This window comes from Megalobrama amblycephala, linkage group LG6, assembly GCF_018812025.1.
Source record: "Megalobrama amblycephala isolate DHTTF-2021 linkage group LG6, ASM1881202v1, whole genome shotgun sequence".
NCBI lineage: Eukaryota > Metazoa > Chordata > Actinopteri > Cypriniformes > Xenocyprididae > Megalobrama > Megalobrama amblycephala.
In genome coordinates this window covers 13350858-13371639 of record NC_063049.1, presented here as the reverse complement: position 1 = coordinate 13371639, position 20782 = coordinate 13350858, and the positions used below count along the sequence as shown (strand labels likewise).

Genomic DNA, 20782 nt, shown 5'->3' with positions numbered 1-20782 from the left:
AAAATGGCCGCCATTGCCCAATGGCCAACCGTCGTCTTGGTGTGTGGTCGTTTAGATCATTACACTGTTGTGCTTCCACAGAAGCCTGTCCAAAATCAATTTTGGTGGGTACCTTCATGCGCAAATGCTGCCTGCAAAGTCATTGCCTGATAGGGCAGCGAAGCAACAAGTCATCTGCCTAATCTTTCAGATGCAGCACTTGTTAATCTCTCAGTTGTTTCCTTTAAATCAGCAGTGTCCAATCCTGCTCTTGGAGGGCCACATTCCATCAGAGTTTAGCCCTCATTACTGTAAACACACCTGAACCAGCTAATCAAGGTCATCTGAATCACTAGAAACTTCTAGGCAGGTGTGTTGGAGCTAAACTAAGGATGGTGGACCTCCAGGAGCAAATTGGACAGACTTTATTGAGATTAAATGGAGAGTCAAAAGAGACATTTCCTTATGTCTCCTTCTGCTCAGATTTTTTTTTTTTTTTTTTTTTCCTGAGAAAAAGACCCAAGTAGTCTCATGTTTCTCCTTTAGAGCAGTGGCTCTCAACCCTGTTCCTGGAGATTTAGGTTATCAGCTCATTAGGAAAGACACCAAGAACCAGGATTGAGAACCGCTAGTTTCAGAAAAGATCTCAACAACATCTCAAAATGTGCTCTAATTTGCAAACATGCCAAAATCTGTAATCAAACATAAAAGATTTCAAACTGAACTCAAATATTTCTTATCATATTTGTCCAAGTCCAAATTAGCAACATTTTAGTGGTAGTCTTTTACTGTAAGTCAACAATTGGCTTTTTTTTCTCCTTCTGAAGAATTTTATGAGAAACATCTAAGACAAATTTGAAACTTAAATGAAACATAGACCTAAATTAGAACTCCAAGGCCCGGTTTCACAGACAGGGCTTAGACTAAGCCAGGATTAGGCGTTAGTTCAATTAGGGCATCTAAGTAACTTTTATGAACGTGCCCTAGGAAAAAAACAAACATTACTGGTGTGCATCTAGACACAAAACAATGGTACTGACATATTTTAAGATATGTCAGTGCAAGTTGCTTTCAGTTAAACCATCTCAAACATGCATTTTAGTCCAGGACTAGCTTAAGCCTTGTCTGTGAAACCAGGGGCCATTCACACAGACTGCGTTTTTGGTTGAATCATCCCCATATACTGATTGGCTTCATAACCCTTTCTCCTTTCCACCAATAAGCTGGTGTATGGTGGGCGTTCTGGCGCAATATGGCTACCGTTGCATCATCCAGGTGGATGCTGCACATTGGAGGTGGTTGAGGAGATTCCCCCTTCCATGTGTAAAGCGCTTTGAGTGCCAAGAAAAACACTATATAAATGGAAAAAAGCACTATATAAATGTAACAAATTATTATTATTAAAGATACAAAATGCTAGGTCTAGAGACACTTTAAAAAAAAAAAATATTGAACTACTTTTAACTTGAGCTCTGCATTTTTAGAACGCCATGTCACGCAAGAGACGCTGCAAACGATATGAGACACAAGCACAGTGGTCTAGCACGCTTACACCGAAAAAGAATGCATAATGCAAAATTGCGTTCTGTGTTACTTATGACTTCTGAGCAATACACGTGCACACGTCAAGCAATATTTGTCTCATGTATTTATGTATGCATTGAAGTAAAATCTGTATGTTTTTTATTCTAATGTGGCACATTTCAGAGTTAAACAGGATATTCAAAATGACAAAATGTAGGGCAGGACTTGATTGTATGCATCAGGAATTGATTGAATCTCCCTTTTCTTATGATTGGATCACGTAAAATGGCGTTACCAGAATAGGAAAGTCATTTCACAGACAGCAAGTTTTTAAAATTTGATGAAATATTATGAAGATGTGCATGCAATGTCACACACAATAGCATGCACTCATAAATCATGCACAATAAGACCAGGGAAATGCATTTAAAAAAGTACTTAAGGTCAGTTTTGATGTCATACTGACAGGCATTAACCCTGTAAAGCCTGACATATGATATAATAGAATAATAAGAAAAATACTTTTTTTTTTTTTTTTTTTTTTTTTAACGGAACCGTTTTTTATTACATTTAGAGAAAGTAATATATGTATATATATATATTAGACTACTTACATTTGATGCATACGACATATCAGTTATCACTCTATATTTCGCAGTTATATGTCTTATAAGATCATATGACATAATGACAGAGATATGTAATAATAAACGCTCCTCAAAAGCCATTTAATTTGTACAGTTTAACATAATTTTTCTAACAAAATATGTATGGCTGTTCAAATAAACATAAGTTGTTTTAGTCCAGTAAGTATTCATCTATAAATATTAATAATAATTAATCAATAGTCATTCTTACATTTTCCATATAAAAATCAGTAAACATTTCACAGCAAAAAAAAACAAACACGTGTACCACGACCTGAAGGTAGACGTTTTTACAATTATACTAAAAGGCTGACAGATGACAGAAGGCATGTAGTAAATCGCGTACAACATTTTTTGATCATTTTGATCAATTAGAGGCCTTCGAAATTTGCATATCAAATGTGATACATTAGGATTTGGGGTTAAGTGTGTTGAGTGCAATTGCACACGTTTGAGATTCCAGGCATTATTCCGAAAGAGTTCAAATCCACACACTATTTCACCAGATATCAATTTCCTGCAAATAAAATGCAAACACATTAACACTGTGCCTAATCAAAGTTGTGATATGATTGTTTCTCAATTAAAGGGAATCGCATCACGCTACTAAGTTGATATCCGCGTGTCAGATTTGAATAATGTGCTGTGGTTTAGAGTGGCAGAGAGGAACGCATTTGGCATACTGATGATACTTCACTCTCACAGACCCGCTGGGGATGGAGCACTGCGCTTTCGCCGCATATGGGATCCATTATTCCAACCCGTATTAAACAGCTTAATGGCCCCATCTCCCAGACTTTGATTTCCAGGATGATATAATGCGTGAGGATAGAGAGTGCTAGAGGAGGGGATGTGATCTGTCAGGAGGGAGGGCGTCGGATCTCTCACACACACACACTGTGACCCATCAGCTGATGACATGTGTCATGTTGATGGAAGACTGATGGGTCAGCTGTAAGTCATTCCGAGCGGATGCACTGACAGAATGTCTCAAAGTGGCTTTAAGGAGCTACACGTCCTTGAAGGCATTTCCTGCAGTCTTGTTACCGCAGCTGTAGAAACTATTGGACCCGGTGTGATGGTAAAAGTAGGCACATTAGGCTCTGCTAATGATATTTCTCCTCTAGTGATTATCATTACTATTTACAGCTTCACTCCATCTGAGGAGGCATTTGTAGCTGTCCCTGCATCCCAATGTCCATACTATCCATCCTAAATAGTTTGTGAGATTAAAATAAGTGTGTCCCAAAGCATAGTATGTTGAAAAGGGTATGCCAAAAGTCCCCGGATGGTCTACTACTTCGAAGTGTGGATCCGTGCACACTATGGCCCTGTCCCAAATGGCACACTCCGGACTTGTGGACTTCCTCAGAGTCCACACTTTGGTGACGTCATGTAGTGCAGACCTATAGGGCCCTTGGTGCGAGTCCACGAGGGTGCATTGAGAGGTATTTTTGGGACAGACTCGATCGTCACGTTAATGAATCGTATTATTCAACGCGCTATTATTATGTTTGAGATATCAACCACTGGTCGATGACCATAATGTTTGTATAAACTGTAGGTAACAACTGGTAAAATGTACACCTAGGTCATAAAAACCGTAATGATACCTACACTTAAATATTTTCTTCTCAGCCATGTCATCTTTTGTTCTTGAGCGAAATCTCCTCCCATCCGTTGTCTGATTGGCATTTCGCAAGGATTCCTGGGTAGTTAAAGTGTGCGAACCCTGCATCTATGCGGGCTTCGCGGAAGACCGCTTCAAGGGTACAAAGGGGGCGCTGCTGAGCACACTTCAGAGCGTTAAAATGCTGAATCGGACTCGTAGACTCGGCGAGCACTCGCAATTTAAGTCCACGAGACCAAAAGTCCACATGAAGTGCTCCATTTGGGAAATGGCCTATAAAGGCTAATGTTGCCCACAATCCATTGCACTTTGGACGAGAATTCAGTTCAGAACTACAAACATGAGTAAAATGTGTTACAAAACTACAAAACATGGCAGATATGCGCAACCGATGCTGAGAGGTTTGAGTGACTAATAATCAGTTTAACCTGATAGAAAATATTTATTTAATGTTATCCATGTTATATTTCATCTGCAAATACCAGTGTGGACTTTTATAAATATCCGATTGGCCATTAACTTTTAAATGCATCATTAATATGAGGAGAGTTCTATACATGAAAGACCTGCGACTGCAGATCAACATGGTACTGCATTTCTCTCCGATACAGTAGGAAATTAGCTAAATGAAATGTGGAGGATGTAAGATGATTGACAGGCCAGTTTATGGTGACAGGATGCGACAGAGAGCAAAGACACAATTGTTTGACGTGATAGTATGTCCCAAAGCTTGTCTACTCTTTTGCTACACACTCAAAAGTATGTACTTTTTGTTCACAGAAAGAGTACATACTTTTAGGGTGTAGTATAAGTAGGCGAATTGGGACGCAGTATGTGTGTTCGGCTGGAGGGATGGGAACCAAGCGGCCTTCCTCGGCCGCATTAAATAGTCCTAATAAAAGTATGGCTGTGCTCTGAATGCTGGGGCTGGCGTCGACTCTGATTCCTGGTTTCGTTGTTTTCGATTCTTTGTTTTTTGAAAGATTAGAGGAACATGTTCACTTAATCTTTCTGTGACTACATGATATGATATGAAGGCTTACCTCCTTTGTATACACTGATTATTATCAGCATCTATTATCTCTTCACAACAGACAAGAACAGAACACCCTTTAAAGGGAACTTATTATACAAAAATCACTTTTACATTGCGTTTAAACGTGTGTCAGCAGTGTGTGTACACAACCACCCTTCGTCACAATTTCAAGTTGCTTCTGCCCTATTATCATAGACCCTGCCCTCAGTGAGCTGAACACAGTCCACCATGTTTATCTCCTCACCAGAGCATTTAACAGCAGCATTCAAGTAAGAAATGTATTCTTATTAAAGCTACTAAGTTATTCAGTCAAGAGCAGTGAGTGATTTTCTGTTTTTCTTTTGTTGTTTTCATATTATTTGCATACTCAGCAGTAGGTACTGTATATTACGCTGCTTTCACATGAGATTTCTTTACTTGCTGACAGACATAACCAACTGTGTTTATGTGAACTTTGTGTGTTTTTGACAACCTTGTGTGTATTTGACAGTTTAAAGGTGCTAAAGAGGATCTTTTCGTCGACTGAGAAACCAAAGACTGTTAGTGAGTTTTTTAAATGAGCGCATGCGTAAGAACAACCCCCCTCCTTCACAGCTCATTTCAAGAGAACGCCTCCCAAAACTCGTGCACGAGTATTGGAACACGAGTGTTTACCACCGGCATTCGCTGTGTCGTGTTAGTGGATTCATTATGTCGGACTCACCGCAGGTAACTCATAATCTGCAGTTGTTACTCCTGTCTCCTGACAAAAACCGGAGAGCGCAGCCGCGCACGTCTCGCACAAGGAACATCATGGCAGTTATTGACAAGCCAGAGGGTCAATCGTTTACACGATGATTGCGTAAACGATTGGCTGATGTTTTTAAGGCCCTACCTCGTGCACAGATGATGTATATTTATATTATTCCTTTCAGTGCACCTAATAAATAGTCTTTTATCAGTTAATAAAGACAGTTTCAAGTAATATTGCAAAAATGTATAGAACAAAACATCCTCTTTAGCACCTTTAAGGACAATAACACGTGAAAGAGAACTTAATTTAATACTCACAGGACGCGCCGTCTGACAGCCAGCTTTCTGTGCACATGCTTCAGATGTGGCGCTCAGAAAATGCCATATATCAGAAGTTTAGACTGATATGGCTTTAAAGGGTCATGAAACCCCCCTGTTTTACCCTGGTCGTTCACACCTCTGAGTTTTAAAAAGTCTGTGAAAATGGGCGTGTAAAGCTCTGGAAAAGTGGAAGTGTAGAGGGGGGGGAAGAGGGGAGAGAACAACCAATGAAGCACAGACATAGAACACACTCATTATACAGAATAATGAATATTAATATATGAGCACGGAGAGAATGACAACAAACTACAAGGGAGAAATGTGAAAGAATATTTAATAGGGCTAATAATAGGCTACTTTGATTACATTTACGAGCACTGCAGTCTCAAAATCAGTCTAGAATAATCGTGTCGTCGTGTTCAGATAGGCTACACCACTGTATCAGTGTCCAGTTTGCACATATAATTCATTTGAAGAAGACTTGATGAAATATGTGTGCATAACTACACCGTGCTGGTTAATGTTTGGTGCAGGAGAACGTGTGAAATAAAAACTTTAAACACGGATACTTTATTCTGGATGAGTTATGTGCCACGTGGGTAGTGTTATTAAACTCATCGCGGAGCTCCGCGCTGAAACCGAGCATATGCGCGCTCCGCCTGTATATCATAACAGCAATCGTATTTTTCGTTCGTATTCAAACTCCAGTTCTGACCGCATCGCGAGCAAAATACAAACAACACAGGTGCTGTGCTGAAGGAAACAGCCTACGGCTTGCGTATTTGAACGCAGCTAGAGCAGGCAGAGGTGAATGAGCCGCACTTTTGGGACATTTGAATTCTCCGCTGTAATGCGATCTCACGCGCACATATTTTCCATTTGTGCTGGTAGATTACAGCAAAACAATCCACATGCACACAAACCTCTGCTCTGGTCGCGTCGCAGGAAAACACATTGTGTTGTAGCACTGGGGAAACGAACACCAACGATATGTCTCTGAATGACAACAGACCGAGGCGAGAGAAGTGATACTTCCTCATGCATAATACTGCAATTATAATTGTATGCATACTACAGTGCAGTGATTGGATTGAATGAGCTTTATGTCATGAATATATATGTCGAGAATCTACGTCAGCATGTTCGAAAGTACACGATGACGTCAGATTTTGTGACGTTGCTCCGACTCGGCTTTTCAAACCGGAAGACAGAAATCGCTCTGAAAAATGCAAAAATAACTATTTTTCACTTATGAATAACATTAATGAGTACCTTTAGTGTTTTCAATGATGTGCAGCCTATACATATCTGTTTACATCTCAAAAAAGTGTTTTGGGGTTTCATGACCCTTTAAAATGCATGCAGACAATAAACTTCCTTGATGATGAAGAACTGCAATGTCAAATGAGCATGACCGCGATAGAGATGATAATCAAAATCAAACAGATGTTTTGTTTTTGGCTGAGCATCCAAGGCACGAATTGTACAGGCTCCGCCCTCTTCTGGAAAGGGGATGGGGAGCAGCAGCTTCTTTGCATTTAAAGATACATGCACAAAAACAGCATGTTTTTCCTTCCATTCAAAAATGATCTGTGGGGTATTTTGAGCTGAAACTTCACAGACACATTCTGGGGACACCTGAGACATAAATTACATCTTGTAAAAAGGGGCATAATCGGTCCCCTTTAAACTAAATTGTGGATTTTATAAGACTAGTTTATACTTTTTATATAGTTTAGACACCTAGAACAAATCTGTGTTTGTGTATAAATGTCTGTTTTGTGTGTTTTAGGTACACAAACTTGTCCAAGATAGGCTAATCTATATTTGTCAGTCATATGCTATTTGACATGCAGGATCACAGAATGAAACGGTGACAAGCCTCATTAATTTAAGTGAACAAAAGGTAAATCAGCAATGCATTTATGGCTTTATGTGAACGTTTCAGCGAGACATAACAATGACACCATGTTATTATATATACATACTAGTGACATCATTGTGCTGATGCACTGACATAAAATAATGGCTGCAATCGTATTATTATTTATTGTTTCATTGGAACAAACTGTCTGAAAAAAAAAACAATTTGAGGAAATGAATCATACATCTCATCTCTATAGTGAGCGACTGAGAGGCAAATTAATGATTAGCTCTATTAAAAATAAAAAAAGCAATTAAAGAGGAGTCGATTCTCTTTGATGGAATCCATTCTTGACTCCCATTACCTCGGAATCAATTCTTTATGGAAACGATTCCAGCGCTACTGAATGGCATCTCAATTCTCACATGGCTGTGTGGTTTGTGTGTCTGCAGGTTCCTCTGAATGCTGTTATGAGTTCCTGAGTGCCCCGTTCTCCCCGGCCAGCTGTCTTGGAAGAGCAAGGGCTCAGGTGACAGCAGTGGCACCCAGAGAAACAAACACTGACGACCAGCCATGGCGAGCGGTAACTAACCTCCTCTAATTATGTCCAGTACTTGATCTGTTTAGCAGACCAGTCAAACCACACATGCTTCCAAAACCTAGTGAGATGCCTACGTGGGCAGCATTTTAAGCATGGTAATGATGTGAAAACTGTTCCAAACGTAGGCAGGATGATTACACTGTCCTCTGAGATACCTCGTTACAGCAAATTTTAGGGCAGCCTCGCATGTGTCCACTGTGGAAAATGCAATCCCATTATGCAAGGATGCATTGATCAAAAGTGACAATAAAGACATTTCTATTGTTAAAAAAGATTTCTATTTCAAATAAATGCTGTTCTTTTAAATGTTCTATTCATAAAAGAATCCTGAAAAAAATGCATTACGGTTTCCACATGATTATTAAGCACAACTGTTTTCAACATTAATGATATTAAGAAATTAAATACTGCAACATGAACAGTTTGAAACAAAAAAAGTTCAATCTAATTAAAATTATGTACATGCTAGCATATTCAGAGTAATGTGCTATTAGCTTAGAGAACAATCTCTATTGAAATCTGTGAGTCTCCCATATGCCTGGGGTGGGCATTGTCCATTTTCTCTATTCATTAAGTTATGACATAAAATTATTAATGCAATAGTCTATGTGTTACACATTTAAATGACTGTTGTATCAAAGCCTACTTATTTACATAATCTTTTGTTTCTCTATATATAGGCTTAGGCTATACACTGTTGTGACCATACTAACATTATGTTTTATATGTTATTTTTTATTGTAAAATAGGAAGGACATTTTTATACCAATGAATTTTTTTGATGGAGAATAAAGCATATACAGTATTACACTGAAATAGTGTTGTGATTGTTTGAACGGGTAGGTAGCGTTTAGACTGGGCATCTCTGAACTTTAACTGAACACCTTTGAACTAAAGTAAGACCTAATGTGTGCACAACTAGTGCAAGCAGCCCCTGATAGCATAGCAGCCAGGTTATGCTCAGGTGAACACAACCAGTACATTCAGCTGTTTAGTACTTGAAGGTTGAGTATTTGAGTCCTTAATATGGTTACATTCACACACAGTTTATTTACAGCAGTGACAACCGTGTTATGTAACCAAACTTACACCCGTAAATTTCTCGGACTCGGACTGGACAACTAGTTGTTTGTCACAAAGTGAAAGAGAGCCACCCTGCACTGCACCAACACATGTCCACTGTGTGTTGTGGGTTTTCAAGTGTGGTTTCAGTAACTTACAGCGACTGAGATACAAGCTGTTTGTCATCTGAAGGTTTTAGATCCAGTCACTGTTGTCCACCACAGCTGCTTCCGTCAGACTCAAGTGGTCTGCTCTCCACCCAGATATAAAAGCTGCTGTCGCTTAATGAAGAATTGACGGATGAACTCGCGGGACATGAACAGGATATATTGAGACTCATACTTGTAAGCAGGGCTTGACAGGGCTTGACATTTTTTGCTCACCAGCCACTGTGGCTAGTGGTTTTCCAGAGATTACTAGCCACTCAGCATTTTCACTGGCCACAATTTTGACATTGATACCCTGGGGGGAAAACTGCCATATAGATATTTTTAATATTATCTCATAATTTGGCAGCAGGTGTATTAGGCTGCTGTCACTTTAAGACCTGACAGACCCATTATTCTGTTACACGTGTTTTCTTTCTCAACTGTTTACATTCACTTAAAACATAACTGACTATGTTTACAAGAATACTCACACATTATTTTGTGTGTATTTTACTGTTTAAGTGCAAGAAGCAGTGAAAAAGAACTCAATTTAGTACTGAGAGGCGGCTTTATGTGCGCACATGTGGGTATATTTCAAATAAAATGATGTGCAATATGCGCAATCAAGCCCTGTAACACCAACAATAATCATCCGGAGCAAATGAAACAAGTAAGGGGAGGCGGGTTTGTGTATAAACTAACTGTCGGAGAGATGAGAGAGAGAAAATACAGCTGGAATCATTCTGTGGAAAATGAGTATTGGAAGCTTTTGAAATATTCCAGTATCGAGAAATCTTTTTTTGACAATTATATTTTTGCAATTAGTTTATTATTTTAAATGCCTTTTTAAAAGACTACAATTGAAAAAAAAAATGTATATATTATATATAAAATTCAACCTGCCAAAGTGGCTAGTAGAATTGACTGTGTTACACACCACTGCTGAAATCCACCCACACTTGGTGGGATGGCAGGTGTTCATGTCAAGCCCTGCTTGTAAGGAAATGCTGTTGACAATCCCTTAAAGTTGCTGTAGAGGATGTTTTGTTTTATACATTTTTGCAATATCACTTGAAACTGTCTTTACTAACTGATAAAAGACTATTTATTAGGTGCACTGAAAGGAATAATATTAATATATATCATCTGTGCACTAGGTAGGGCCTTAAAAACATCAGCCAATCGTTTGTGTGATCATCGCATAAACGATTGGCCCTCTGGCTTGTCAATCACTGCCATGATTGGCCAAGAGGGCCAATCCGCGCACGTCTCTCACAAGGAACGTAATGGCAGTGATTGACAAGCCAGAGGGCCAATCGTTTACGCGATGATCACGTAAACGATTGGCTGATGTTTTTAAGGCCCTACCTCGTGCACAGATGATGTATATTGATATTATTCCTTTCAGTGCACCTAATAAATGAAGAGTTCATTTGCAAAAACAGTTAACTCCATTTTTATTAATTCTCACAAATCATGTTTTTTTATTGTGCATTCCAAGTAATATCAATCAAACTGCAGTTGGGTTGTTTTGATTAAGTAATAATAACTCTAAAAAATACAGGTAAATTAAAAAAGTTCATTGAAAGTATGTTTTTTATATAAATTAAAAGTTAAAGATAACTCCAACAGTCATTTTTTTGGCAAAAGCAGATAACTTCACATTTCATGTTTCAGAGTTAAACAAAACCATGTAATTGCATTTAAAACACACTCAAACACAAGTGTGCACACAAACGCGCACACACACTAACAGATTGACACACACACACACACACACACACACAAACAGATCGGCACACAAGTACACTCTCACACACATACACACACACACGCATCCACGCACGTGCGCGCACACACACACACGCAAAAGAAAAACCAAGGTTTAAGCATATAAGTCGTGTATGGTGTACAAGGACTTACAGGAGTCGAAATTATAAATCCTCAATCACTTTTAGTCAGCTTTGACTAGGGCTGGGTGATATATCGCATGCAATTGTCACGCGCAATATCGCGTTCATTATCGAAGGCGATTCATCTGCGATAATGAACGCGATATTGCATAGCTTGTCAGTGATCTACGGCTCTGTCTATAAAATGCCGCTCCATTTGAAAGCAGGTGATGGCGATTTAGCGGTAATCAGGGAACCGGCTTTACTGACGAAATGCGCGTGACAATCGCATGCGATATATCGCCCAGCCCTAGCTTTGACAGAACTTAGAGTGTCTTTTTGAAGTGACTAGAAGCCTTGTCACCTGACCTGAATACTGCGCGCTGATTCGCTAAAACGGACTTATCGGTTTCTGTACACAAACAACAAGGGCGCTTGTCGGCTTCTGCTGTAAAACGTGAACTTGCGATGCCTGACAGTGGACAATACCGGCCTTTCTGACAAAATGAATTTAGGGTACAGAACGTGCAATATATGGAGAATAATGCACAGCACTTAGTTCATTTTTTAAAAAAATGCCGTTTATCGGTTTTTGCAAATGAACTCTTCAAATAGTCTTTTATCAGTTAGTAAAGAGAGTTTCAAGTAATATTGCAAAAATGTATAAAACAAAACATCCTCTATAACACCTTTAAACTGACAGTGTGAATGTAGCCTAATAGACTGTATTCTCTTTTGCAGCAGCAGACGGAATCGGCAGTTTGGGAACCGAGCAGAGCCACATCAACGTTCCCGTGGCCGATCCCAGTGCCTGGGCCACCGCCATGAACAACCTGGGCATTGTGCCGATGGGCTTAACTGGGCAGCAGCTGGTATCAGGTAAAGCCTTGCACTCTCCCTCCAGTGTGCTAATCCTCGTGTTTCATCCACAGCTCTATCTGTTCTTCCCTTTCACGGCAGGGGGAATAAAAGACAGATATTAAACCGGGGTTCCCATATTCCCCCTCTGGCAAGCTGCACAGGCACCAGCCTCCCCTGCCAAATATGTGACCTTTAGAAGCAACACTACACATTGGATTTTACATTGAAGCATGTTACAGTTTGTTGAGCTTTATTCTTCGGCTGAGATACTGGATTGTTGTGGATCTGAAAAGCTCACGGCCTGGCGTGACGGTGGAACCTACCGCTTTCTTGCCTTAAGCTCTGAGTGCTGGTCTCCTCTGAAGCTTTGTAGAGATTGTCCGAGAACTGGACAGCTCTCTTCAGTGCTGATCATCAGCAGCCATCTGCAATCAGTCTTCATAACAGGCCTGCTGCTTTTGTAAATGCCAGTTACACACGCACACGCATACACGCATACAAACAATGCCTCTTATAATCAGAAACGTTTATGATTTTATCACAGACAAGCTGTGGATGTAGTGAACGGAGTGCTTGACAGTTTGTTTTCTTCATACACTGGCAATTCACCTCTCTTGCTTTGACAGCACTCATGAGTGGGAGTGGAAATAGTTCAACTACAGTCAAGCTACAGTATTCTTTTAAAGAAGTTGTTAGCATCACCAAAAGCTGCTAACAAAGTAGCCAACTACAATGAAGCTATTTAAGTGGTCAATATTTTCGTATCTAGATATTATGCAGTGATATGACTTATTATTTGATCTCTGTTAGGCGTTTATTCTATTTAAACAAAAAAAAAAAAACTACAGTACTAACAGATACACAATACTACATGCTGTCTAGTAATGAACATCAGCATTTAACTGAAAAGTGGATACTCGGATATGATTGGTTTATTTACGATCTTAAACTGTCTGAATGAACCGATTCTCTAGAAAAAACTGAACATGTTTTTGATTATTCCTCTCCTCATTTGCTCACAATACAAATGTGAAACTAAAACAGCAAAAAAAGAAAGAAAAAAAAAAGAAAAAAAATTGTAATTTGTACACTACCTTTCAAAAGTTTAGTTTCCGTAAAATTATTTAATGTTTTTTAAAGAAGTCTCTTATGCTCACCAAGGCTACATTTATTTGATCAAAAATACAATTAATAAAATAAAAACAGTTAATATTGTGAAATAATATTACAATTTAAAATAACTTTTTTCTATTTTAATATATTTTAAAATGTAATTTATTTCTGTGATCAAAGCTGAATTTTCAGCATCATTACTCCAGGGCTGCGTTCAGCCCCGTCAAAACGTTGCAAAACGTTTTTTAAACGGAAACGGTGGTGCGTTGAACACCCTGTTCTGATGACGCAAGAGTTGCAACTATGGCAACTGAGAAGGCCATTCTTTGTGTTCTTTTTGAAGAATTTTTGGAGCCTGATTAAATCGGTATAAATATGTGTTTAATACTACAAAATACACTCGATGTTACAGTCACTGCTCTTGCCGTTCAGGATAAAAGAGAACATCCCAATCGAGTGAAGGGATTGAACGTGCCCCAGTCTTCAGTGTCACATGATCCTTCAGAAATCATTCTAATATGCTGATTTGGCGCACAATAATTATTATTAATGTTGAAAAGAGTTGTGCTGCTCCATATTTTTGTGGAAACTGTAATCAATTTTTTGATGAACAGAAAGTTTAAAAGAACAGCATTTATTTGAAATAGAATTCTTTTTTAACATTATAAATGTCTTTACTGTCACTTTTGACCATTTTTAATTGCCCTTATGTAAGGAACACATGACGAAGAAGATTAAGTTCAAATAAGTCTTTACTTAGGAAATCCAACAGATACTGGCAGGAACGCAACACAACACAAGGCATACGAAATATACATAGATTTAAGGCATCACTTAAATACACAGATGATTAACTAAAATGACATACAGCTGTGAATGATCTAGTTAGTGTCGATGGTGATAGATTGTGGTGGGAAAACGGAAAAAAGGAGCACATGTGACAGATGAAAACCAAAACAAACAGAATGTGACTGAGACCGTGACACCTTGTTATAAATGTAAATGTAGCTTTTTACTGGAAAAACTACATTTTCAACCATATAAAACTTAAGTTTGTAGTGTTGCTGCTTTTTTTTGTTAACAATTCCCCATTCAAGACACTTTTTGAGACAAATAAATTCTCTCCTTGGTTTGGATCATATTATAATTACTATCACGCTAGGGAAGCCATGGATTGAGGCAAATTAGGCTCAGATTAAAATGCATGAGGCAATATTTCAAATCATGATTATTTATGAGAATTTGGGAAGTCATTTAAATTGCATATAGTTTTTTTTTTTTCTTGGGTGATTTCAGAAATCATCTAAGAATGAATATTAAAACTATTATCCTCAGCTTCCGAGCTAAAGCCTTTGGTAATACGCCGCAGCTGAAAGAAACTCTTTCAGCAATTCACATGAGGATTTTATATACGGTATCCACTTTCTTTCTGTGTTTCTTTCATACACACGCATGTAGTACATTTAGGCTTCCAGCGATTTGCTTCTAGATACCTGAAAGAGGATTTTGTCACACTAGCACAAATGCTGGCCTTTGAGAACAAACAGGCTGGAAAGTCTCAGGCTTCAGAAGAACTATTATGACGCTGACAGAAATTCCAGCTTCAAAGGAATGATTGGAAAAGATTTGCCTGGTTTCTGTTGAATATAACAGATTATGCTGAAATAACCTCTGAGTCTTTGTTTTAATTTCCCTCAGCATGTTTCCAGGCACACTTCAACATCACACATATTGCTTATGACACACACACTCACACAGCTTCTATTTTGTCCCATATCTGCTCATAAATTTGCTGCTCACAGAGCAGATGCCCACTTGCACATTTTTCGCAGGCAGTTTCATTCTCAGCATTTCAGCACATTTTCTATTGATTATAAATGTTTATTTGCACCAGCTCATTAGAAGACATGCTTTGTCAGAACATTTTTTTTTTTCTTTTTTTTCAGATGGTTTTATCTGGCTGGATTGGTGAGGCACAGCAATGAATACGGCTCTAAATATAGATGATTTTCCCGCAGTTAGAAGTTGCTTTTGTTGCGGCTCCATTGTGAGAGTTTTATATTGAGCATGCTGGGAGATTTGGGTTCAGAATGTAAGCCCTGAATGTATGAATGCATAGATTTACACAAGATTCACCAAGGCTGCTTTAAGTGGCTTAGAAGACGAAGAAAGAAGGGAAGAATAAAACCCAAATCGGGCTCCACCAGAAACAGTCGCGTGCAGTCACGATGACCTATTTAACTACTGCACTGTATTGACAAAGAAACATCTTCTTGAATGCTGTTTATGGAAACATTGGGACCTAGAAAGATGTATGTAGATACAGCCAACAAGGGTAGAGCTTTGTGTTGAAATCTGAAAAAATGGCGCTATATAGTACATGACAATGTTTATGCATTTGTTCTAAATTGATTGTCATTTGGTCAGAAAAGTATTTTTATTTTATTTTATTTTATTTTATTTTATTTTATTTTATTTTATTTTATTTTATTTTATTTTATTTTATTTTATACCTGGCCAAAAAAAAAGTCACTGTTTGAGTTTAAATAGGCAACTCCTCTAGAGTTTATGACTGGATCATTATTGCAGTGATTATTATGTTTCTAGCATGTTATATGTTTGGCAACAGTTCTTCTCAACCCTAATTGAGTTTTATTTCTTAACCATGTGGGAAGACATATCATGGCCATATTCCAGGATGACAACGTTAAGATTCATCAGGGTCAAACTGTGAAAGAATGGTTCAGAGAGCATAAAGAATCATTTTCACACATGAATTGGCACCTCTGAGTCCAGACCTTAAATTCATTGAAAGTCTTTGGGATGTGCTGGAGGAGACTTTACAGAGTGCTCACCTCTTGCATTGTCAATACAAGATCTTAAAAGGGCTCTTCACATATTCTTCTCATAACATGTTATGATGTTATTTCCACCAAGAGGCGCATCAGTTTTTGGTCAAGATCTTATATTGAAAATGCAGGGTTCGTTTTCTTCTGATTCTGGCTTAGACATGTATGGCTGAATTTCACTGGTTGAAATTTTGCAGCATCAGAAGTAAGTCTGGGTGATTTTTCCGATTAATTTGAATATAATGTTTTGCCTTGATTTTATTATTTTTAAATTGAGAAATCACGATTTTGAATAAAAATCACAATCACAATAGTCACAATTAGACATGTTGACAATACAGCAATGATAACCGTTAAAGGTGCCCTAGATTGTTTTTTTACAAGATGTAATATAAGTCCTAGGTGTCCCCTGAATGTGTCTGTGAAGTTTCAGCTCAAAATACCCCATCGATTTTTTTAAATTAATTTTTTTAACTGCCTATTTTGGGGCATCATTAACTATGCACTGATTTTTTCAGCACGGCCCCTTTAAGAGATGCGCTCCCTCTGCCCCACGAGCTCTCGACTATATATACACCGCATAAACAAAGTTCACACAGCTAATATAACCCTCAAATGGATCTTTACAAGATGTTCGTCATGCATGCTGTATGCATGCTTCGAATTATGTGAGGAAAGTATTTATTTAGATGGTTACGTTTGATTCTGTGTGAGTTTGAGGCTATGCTCTGTGGCTAAAGCTAACATTACACACTGTTGGAGAGATTTATAAAGAATGAAGTTGTGTTTATGCATTATACAGACTGCAAGTGTTTAAAAATGAAAATAGCGACGGCTCTTGTCTCCGTGAATACAGTAAGAAACGATGGTAACTTTAACCACATTTAACAGTACATTAGCAACATGCTAATGAAACATTTAGAAAGATAATTTACAAATATCACTAAAAATATCATGATATCATGGATCATGTCAGTTATTATTGCTCCATCTGCCATTTTTCGCTGTTGTTCTTGCTTGCTTACCTTGTCTGTGCACAGATCCAGCCTTTTATACTGCCTTTCCTTGTCTAATGCGTCGAATGGGCTGGCATTATGCAAATATTGGGGTCATACATATTAATGATCCCGACTGTTACGTAACAGTCAGTGTTATGTTGAGATCCAAGTGTTTTCCGGAAGTCTTTTAAACAAATGAGATTTACATAAGAAGGAGGAAACAATGGAGTTTGAAACTCAATGTATGTCTTTTCCATGTACTGAACTCTTGTTATTCAACTATGCCGAGGTAAATTCAAATTCTGATTCTAGGGCACCTTTAAGAGAAGAAAATGATCCGACCTCATGATTAACCACTCTCATGTGACACTCTATGAATGTAGAACACATCACTAGTCTTAGCGTCTTTGCTTAGCGTCTAAAAAGAAGTGCAGAACACGAGGGTCTCGAGACGCATTTTGAGACGTGATGCAATAACGAACAAATAAAACATTTGCCATGCCAACTTGCTAATGTAAACAGAAGCTCGCAACGCTTGCCCCACCTCCGAGTTCTGATTGGTCCACTGTTTTGGAACTGACACGGCGTCTTAAAAACGCGGCACTCGTGCGAGGCGCTGCAAAAGACGTGAGCGTAACGGTCATACACGTCCTTCTAGCACGTGTTTACACAGAAAAACAATCAAAAAGTAGCACATTGCAATAGAAAAACGCGTTCTGTGTGAATAGCCCCTTAAGTGGCTGTTCACTCAGAAATGCGTTATTATGTTGAAAAAATGAGATGCGTGCAGTGGAATGGGACAAAAGCAAATTTATTAAATGCAAGTTTAACTTTTTTTTTAACTTGATCGCTGCGTTTTAAGAATGCCATTTCATGAGGGAGATGCTGCAAAAGAGTGCAACATCCAAACATAAAAACAATTGGAAAAATAGCGCAATGGAATGCAAAAACCTGTAAAGAACTACTGTATGTTTGATATTTCATGTTTGCATGATGGTGACAGGCTGTTGTTTTCTGTTTTTACAGAGCATTTACATATTACTGGTGTTATTTATTGCTATTAATTTTTGGCTAAGAAATATTTAGCATTTTTATTATTTTAAATTATTTCTGTGTATATAGGATATGTTTAAGATAAGTTTGTACAACATTTGCCTTCATATTTAAAGGTGCAATATGTAATATTTTTGCAGTAAAATATCCAAAAGCCACTATGCCAGTGTTATATATTTTGTTCACTTGAGTACTTAAATATCCCAAATGTTTCCAACTATTTGTAAAGCGTGAAAAAATTGCAATTTTAACCAAGGCTCCGGGACGTGTGAGGAGTCGCCTGTCAATTGCGTCATACCCGCGTTACCTTTGGTTTCCGGTTTTATTTTGTAGAAACCATGGAAACACCAAAGACGCTTTAATATAATACACGTTTTAATAGACAAGGGAACAACTGTTTTGATATATTTATAGACAGAAAACTATTTGTCGTTATATAGCTCAACATGTTTAGTCTTATTGTTTAAATCTAATTTTCTTGATTTTTTGCGAGTACCATGCTTTACCATGCCTCAGAGAAAAACACTATAACATAGTAGCTAACATAGCATAATCAGACGCAGCTTTATTTTTAGTAACAGTAATACAGCATTTTCTCCATCATACAATACGTTTTAAAACTAATTGCATGCCATTTATCAACACAAGCCATCCAATATTTAATATGATATTCTAAAATCGATCTATCTTGTTCATAATCGCATCCATGAACACGATTTCCTCCCGAGTCCTATCTCAATTCTTTTCCACCGGCCGTTGAGGTGAAGACCACATTTCCCAAGATTTCGTGCTCAAACTTGGCATCATCAAGCTACGCCTTTGTTTTGAATAGGCTTCTAGCAACCTCTAGCGGACAGAAAATATTACATAGTACACCTTTAATGCATATTTTCTGTGAAGAAGTTATTTGTTTTACATTTACACCATGTTGATCATGCACTTCAGGCATGGTGCACTTTTTTAACCAGATGGTTAATAAAGAGAATGTTACGTGGATCATATTGTAGTTACGTTTTTAAGTCGACTAGTTAAACATAAAAAAAAACATTGAAATTGAAATCTTGAATCGGTTAGTTGTTCTGAAAAAAATCTAGTTTTTTTTTTTTTTTTTTTTTTTTTGCCATATCGCCCAGCCCATCCCATGTGTAATGACAAGGACTTTAAATTTATTTTAATATACAAAACTGTTACCCAATCACAGAAGTGGGTGTTTACTTCCATGTCTTGAATGAGGCACTCCCATCAAAACTGAGTGTTTCAAAGGGAGGCTCAAAAACAGCATAGAAAATATCCTATTCTAAATTATGTTTTTGATGTAAAAATCTTCATAACATTATAAGTGGATAAGAGTCGTGATCTCAATTATTATCAAAAAAACCAAAAAATCATTCAGCCCTAAAGTACACAACAAATAGCTTCAGTTTTAATAGAACCTAAGCAGTAAATGTTAAATGTAGGTTTGTTGTGTGAGTCAGTGCTGCTAGAGTTATTCACTGTCATTTCGGCTGCTCTGGATAATTATGCATATTAGCTGTGGTGAGCAATGACTGGAAATCTTTCAAGGCCAAAAAAAGCGAGACTGTAAAAAACAGCTGAGACAAATTTCCTTAAGGATTATATATTTGGACTGCAGGGCCTGGGGCTGCAGGGGTTGGCGCTTTGCATTTAGTAATGGTGTTTGTGATGGGCTCTGATTAATGCCGTCTCACCTCTGAAATGATGAGCAGCTGCGTCCTGTAGGAACTAAATGTTTTGGAAGCTGCTGACTTTGTAGTGAATCCAATTTTTATGGAAAACAGATAATAACGACAAATAAAACCTGAAGCAGGTTTTTGGAAATGTAACAAGAGCTGTGAGCCAAAGGATTGAGTAGCTCTTGAATCATTCTGACTGAAGAAAAACAACATTAAGGAACGATAAATGTGAAGGCGTGTGTGTAATTTACCTGTTTACATTTTGATTTGAGTTTTGCATGGATCTCCTGATGCGTTTCACATGATTGCAGCCGCTATGAGATTTATGGATCGTAATTTTCATCATCTCTTTCCCCAGCAAGGGATTTAAGATTTTCTTCCAGTTCAAGCTTCTCTTGTGTGAGATTTAGTGTTCTCTGTTGTATTGTGTCACTACAGGACAAAGTAAGCAGGATTGTCCTGATTAAGGTTGAAATATTACATCACTTTAAAAAGTACTGAGCCCTGCAGTAACACTTTACAATAAGGTTTCATTAGTTAACATTAGTTGACTACTTTAGTTAACATGAACTAATGATAAACAAGCTTTTATTAATCCCAGTTAATGTTAATTTCAACATTTACTAATACATTATTAAAATCAAAAGTTGTATTTGTTAACGTTAGTTGACTACTTTAGTTAACATGAACTAATGACAAACAAACTTTTATTAATCTCAGTTAATGTTAATTACAACATTTACTAATACATTATTAAAATCAAGAGTTGTATTAACA

At 37.8% G+C, this 20782-nt stretch overlaps 1 protein-coding gene across 2 annotated transcripts in view; it reads left to right on the top strand.

Annotated features, from left to right (window-relative positions):
- enox1 (ecto-NOX disulfide-thiol exchanger 1) overlaps positions 1–20782 on the top strand; it is a 143609-nt gene that overhangs the window by 78325 nt on the left and 44502 nt on the right. Inside the window, exons 2-3 of one of the 2 annotated variants that reach the window (XM_048193015.1) lie at positions 8186–8316; positions 12179–12316. In XM_048193015.1, the coding sequence (XP_048048972.1) occupies positions 8307–8316; positions 12179–12316 (148 nt within the window). In that variant the 5' untranslated portion in view covers positions 8186–8306. The remainder of the gene's footprint in view (positions 1–8185; positions 8317–12178; positions 12317–20782) is intronic. The other variant, XM_048193016.1, reaches the window with a different exon arrangement.